A 6,008-nucleotide genomic window follows, 5' to 3' on the forward strand; every position below is an offset into this window, starting at 1 on the left:
CTCCATAGAACCCCCTTTTACATGCAGGAGGTCACTGGTGCTACCCTGGCATCTCCAGTTCAAAGCAACAGGCCACCATAGGTGATGTGAAAGACCTTTCCCTGCCTGAGATACTGGACAGCAGCTGCCAGTCCATGTGGACAATGCAGCCCTTGATAGACCAGTGGTTGCCTTCAGGAGAAGGAGGCTTCGTGAGTGCTCTTGTGTGGGATGACAATTAGGGGAAACTTGCTAGAAATAAAACCAAAAAGCCACCACGTATGCAGTAAGGGTTGATGACTCCTGAGTTAGGGGAGTTCCTGAAGATGTGGGGTGAAGACTGAGGTTGGAGGGGCTTTTGGGTGGTGGTCTCAGTGGGATACAATGCCATGGAGTCCGTTTTCCAGAGCAGCCATTCCTCCAGAGGAACTCATTGCCATCATCTGGAGAGCAGCAGGTAATTCCAGGAGATCCTCAGGCTCCACCAAAAGGTTTGCAACTCTAGTGGTAATCCTTCAAGACGTTACTTATGATCAGCTTGTGTCTCAAATGCTTCCCCTGCCAAAGTTTTAAAAGTTTCTTAATTTTTTGTTAGCAAAAAAAAAGAAATTCGAAGGATGTTGATTTTTTTTAATAATGAAGAAATGAAATTCAATTGATTATGAAGGCATTTAATATATTCACAATATTTAGAAGATTAAATATTCATGATTTTAAAGGTTTTGATTTGAACTCTGCCCCACAGAGGAACCACATGACACAGAGAGGGATTTTACCCACACTTATTTATCAGTATGACTCATTTTGTGACAACGTTTTTGTCTGCTCTGGGAATTTCCTCTGACACAATCCAGACGGTACTTCAGGGCAGGCAAAAGTTAGAAGAGTATAAAAGAGGGTAGCAGGGCTTCAGTCAAGCACAAACTTGCTAAAGCAAAGAAGCCTCTTGCCTTTCAGGAGCAACCAGCGAAGACATGCCTCACCTCCCAAGGAGCACCGCGGTTGCCGCAGCTGCCTTTCTTCTCACTCTTTTCCTCTTCACTGCGACTGAGACAGAAGGTAAGTAATGTGATGTTTGGATCTTTCAGACTTGATTAAGGATTATCGGAGAAGCATGCTAAGATTATAGCTACAAACATTGCAATTCAAATATTAGAGTTATAGGAAATAATTGCTTACTAGAACAGTTTTTAAGCTTTTATTTTGTTTAGGAAGCTATAGCACCAAAAGGCAGCCAGCATATTGTAGCGAGCATTATTAAATTCTTCTGTTTCATAGAATCATAGAGCTGGAAGAGACCAACCAGGGCCATCCAGTCCAACCCCCTGCCATGCAGGAACATACAATCAAAGCACTCTTGTCAGATGGCCATCCAGCCCCTCTTTAAAAACCTCCAAAGAAGGAGACTCCACCACACTACGGGGCAGTGTATTCCACTGTCAAACAGCCCTTGCTGTCAGGAAGTTCTTCCTAGCATTTAGGTGGAATCTCTTTTCCTGTACCTTGAGTCCATTACACTGTGTCCTAGTCTCTGGAGCAGCAGAAAACAAGCTTGCTCCATCTTCAACATGACATCCCTTCAAATATTTACACTGGGCTATCATGTCACCCCTTCACCTTCACTTCTCCAGACAAAACATCACCAGCTCCCTAAGTCTCTCCTTGTAGGACACGAATTCTGGATCTTTTACCAGTTTGGTGGTCCTCCTCTGAACCCATTTCAGCTTGTCAATAGACACATTTTCCCATAGAAAATGTTCAGTTTTTCATGCTTTTGTGTGTCTCCCCTTTCATTTTGGTACCTGGCATGTATTTCTCCTCTTCTTTAGAGTGATATTAAATAAATGCATGGAAAATAAGGATATCCATGACTCGCAGCTAAAACGCATATCCTTGTTCAGAGGCATCAGGTTTCTGAACGGCAGATGCCGGGGAAGCTAAACCACGAGGAATGATCCTGGCTACAATTCGTGGCTTGTGATCCATTGAAGTAAACAGAATATTGATCCAGGGGGCAGTTTTTAGACATAATATTTTTTCTTGTCTGAAATAAGCAGTTCTCTTGATACATCAAATAAAGTTGGTATATTAATTAATAGTGAATACTCGTCAAATAAATGGTCAACAGAGCTTTGCTAGGGAGAGCTTTGCCTAAGGTGAAATCCACGGAGGCTTCCCTCTTTCTCGGGGGAGCTGAAGATGTCCCAAGGGTGTGATCTGTTGAGACCAACGGCTATCCGTCTCTCTTCCTGCAGGATTCTCACTGGCTCGGATGGGAGGTGAACTGCGGTGCCAGTGCATAAACACGTATTCCAAATTCATCCACCCCAGAAACATCCAAGATGTGACGCTGACTCCAAGTGGGCCCCACTGCAAGAACGTGGAAGTCATGTGAGTGCAATCATTTATCCCAGATAATGTGAATGGGACATCTCCAGAGGCCTGCTTGAGGTGGACTACAAAGTGAAAACAACTGCAATAATAATAATACCATTAAAACATATTAAATTATCAATAAGAAAACAAGCCATAAAGATAACATTAAGCAGCACTTCAATCCAGAACTGGTTGATTTGAGTCTAGTAGCATCTTAGAGAACAACATGATTTTTGGGGTATAAACATTTGAGGGTTTTTTTTGAGTTTTTACTCTTGAAAGCTCACACACTGAAAATCTTGCCGGTCGCAAAGGAGCTCCTGGACTGAAGTCTAGCCTGGGTGGGCTGTGCTTTTGTCATGTATGAAGTAGTAACACAAAATCCATCCGCCATGAATTGTTCAATCTCACAGTCCCTGGAAATGGAACTGTTTGCACCCTGTATTTTCTTCATCCACTAGATGCTACCAAGTAGCTATATTCCAGAGTAGATGCTTGACCATATTTGTTTGCTTTTTCTGCAGTGCTACTCTTAAGGACGGTAGAGAAGTGTGTCTAGAGCCTACTGCTCCCTGGGTAAAGACGATCGTCAAGGCCATACTGGACAAGTGAGTTGTTGCCCTCTTCCCAGAATAAGGCTTTAAACATTCAGTTCACGTACAGCTTGTTTAGAAAAATTGGTCTAATTAGTGTGTATTATCGGTTAGCTTTCACGCCGAGATTCAACTTCGGTTGTTAGAGCTGTGTTGTAATATTCCGATGGGATCTTGTTCCTAACATTTTGCATTCGCCGATATCATCAGTGGCTGTATTAGACTTCCCTCTGTGATACACCTCTGAAGATGCCAGCCACAGATGCAGGCAAAACGCTAGGAACAAGATCCACCAGACCACGGCCACTCAGCCTGTACAAATTACATTTGTCTGTCTTTCACTCTGCTCATTTAGTAGCATCCATCAAAGCCAACCCTCCCACATTGCTTCATAAGCCTTCACACATGGATTGAGTGCATAGAGAGGCAGTGGCCCTCCCCCGTCACACACACACACACACACACACACCCGGGTGATTTCAGCTCATCAGTGTGGTGCCTGCGGGCAGAGGAAGCATCCATCATCAGCAAACTTTGAAAAGCAGTGCCCTGAGGATGAGCGCTTCCTCCACTTGTTTGCACCATATAGACCACCAGGCATTGTGCATAGGTGGAGCCAGGGCCAGCACACCATGCCCACAATCCATCTCTGCTCATTCAGTTGGTGACCGGAGGGGTCCTTGGTAGAGTCACATGGCTGTCCTTACACTAGTCAATTTTTTCTGAGTTGTGTACTTGTAAAAATGCATTCACTTTACCATTCTCCTTGGTATGATTGATAGGTGGGAGGGGTCATCGGGTTACAGCCAACTTAGGGTAGCCCCTCATGAGGTTTTCAAGGCAAGAGATGGTCAGAGACGGTTTGCCATGACCTGCCTCTGCCTAGCAGCCCTGGACTTCCCTGCTTATCTCCCATCCACGAGCACAGCAGGCCCGGCCCTCCTTCGCTTTGGCCAGCCTGGGCCATCCAAGACCACCGGGATAATCAGCAAACACAAACGAAACCTGGTCTAGAAAGCAGTTCAGTGCTTCAGGAACACATCACACCCAAGCAGCAATGGGCAGACAACACCGCACATATGTGCTTCCATTGAGGAATGCTGAACCGTTGTACAAACTCCTCGCTTACTTGGGTCTGAGTAGTTCTGAGCCATTCCATGGACTTGCTTCTACTATGTGATTTTATGTTGTACACCGCCCAGAGCCCTCCGGGGATGCGGCGGTATATTAAATTAAATAAATAATAATAATAATACTATCTCTGTTCCTTTCCTGTGTTCCAGGGCCAAGGCACGTGCTCCCTACAAGCCTTCCGCTTATATTTCTCAGTAGGCCTCCGATTCTGCTGCTCCCGACAAACGAAGCCTCGATCATTGACAAGGAGCCTTTTTTGTTGGTATCTCTTTGCGGCAGCCGCTCTGGCAGAAAGCAGCATTCGTAGAGCTCTAACATATCCCAGAAGAGCCAAGGCAGACGTGAGGGCCTGCTGGCAGGCCAGAAGTGCTTCGCAAGACTCTGTTGACACCAGGAGACCTCGGGAGTCCACCTTGCTGGGGCCCATCGGAATAATCATGCGACCTGTGAATCCCCTTCCTAACCTATTATTTATTACCATGGCCGTTCTAGAAAACTTTTCTGGCTGTTGCAGTTGAAGAAAATATTTATTTATTTATATTGTCACATAAGAGTTTGGACTTTCCTGGAATGGAGAATTTCTTACAGCAAAGCAAATGCCCCCTGAATCCCACATTTATTTATATATTTATTGTTAAAGTATTATTCTAAATATTTTTGTATACATGTTGCTCTTTCAATTATTTTTATACTATTTATACTAAATTGAAGAAATGTGTTTTTAAATGTTATAATAAATATTTCTTTAAAAAAAATAATATGTGAGTTGTGCTTGCTCTGACCCGGAAATCTACACGGCCTCTGTTCACTTGTTTTATTTGCAGGCAAAATTGGTTCCTAACACAGCAGATAACCATGAAAATCCACTGCCAAGAGATAACAGGAGATGGTTGCCAACTCTGGGCTAGGAAATTCTTGGTATTTATGTTTTATCTGTAGACTCAAGCATCGATTTAACAACAAACATTCCGATGGTAGGATTCAAACAATGACTGTTAAAAAAGTATTTTGTAATACGCATCAAATCACTTTTTATTTTAAGTATTGCATTTGAATATTTAAAAAATATTTCGCAAGTATTAAAAAAGTGATATTTTCTGGAATTTGGACAACAGGTTCTACAGAACCTTCTTAAATCCCCCTCTGAACTCCCACCCTCTCGTGCTGCTATGCTCTGGGTGAGAGATGAGGGCCTTGAGGAGGTGAGAAACCGTAGAGGAAGCGTAATGCCTGGAGAAAGCCAAAGTTTCTGTCCAACCCTGAGAGGTCAGGGTGCCCTTTGACTTCACTTCTGAGATCTCATGGCACTTCCCTAAGCTACCCTCCACCTTCCCCTGCTAGGCAAGGGTAGCACCGGGGAAGGTGGTGGCTGCTGAGCATGTGGCAGGCCTCCGCCCCAAGCGGCTGCTCCAGTCCCGCTGGCACCGGTGGGAGACACCAGCAAAAAATGAGGGGGGCGGGAAAAGGTGCCGCCTACCCCTCTGGGGACACATGCCTTCAATGGCACCCCGCTAATCATGGGCAATGAAATACTAAGTGCGCAGTAAAACCCCAAATGCCGAAATGTAAAGTTTCTTCATCGGTCAAAATTTCTTATCCTACCTTTACCATCATGGACACAAGACCTGGTAGAGACCCAAGCAGATCCTATTAACGGCCATATGATAAGTTAACAGCACTTGCTCCAGGATTGCAAAACACTCAATTTGGCTGAAATACTAAGTAACGCAGTAAAACCCCAAATGTGTTGAATGGAAGTTTCCTCATCGCTGGTCAAACTTGTCCTACTCCATCATGGACAACAAACACTAGGTGGCGTTCCTTTGAGCAGAGATCCCATTAACTCTATGATAAGTTAACAGCATTTGCTCAGGATTTCAAAACTCACCAATTATCACTGAAATAGTAAGTAACGCGTAAAACCCC

General features: G+C 44.3%; 1 protein-coding gene across 1 annotated transcript; it reads left to right on the forward strand.

The window, feature by feature from the left end:
• The first annotated feature begins 912 nt into the window (after positions 1 to 912).
• LOC125440532 (interleukin-8-like) lies at positions 913 to 2,967 on the forward strand. The gene is made up of 3 exons (XM_048510404.1): positions 913 to 1,038; positions 2,235 to 2,370; positions 2,880 to 2,967. The coding sequence occupies exons 1-3, from the start codon at positions 954 to 956 to the stop codon at positions 2,965 to 2,967; spliced, it is 309 nt and encodes a 102-aa protein (XP_048366361.1). The 5' UTR covers positions 913 to 953.
• The last annotated feature ends 3,041 nt before the right edge of the window (positions 2,968 to 6,008 follow it).

Source organism: Sphaerodactylus townsendi, linkage group LG11 (assembly GCF_021028975.2).
Source record: "Sphaerodactylus townsendi isolate TG3544 linkage group LG11, MPM_Stown_v2.3, whole genome shotgun sequence".
NCBI classification, from domain to species: domain Eukaryota; kingdom Metazoa; phylum Chordata; class Lepidosauria; order Squamata; family Sphaerodactylidae; genus Sphaerodactylus; species Sphaerodactylus townsendi.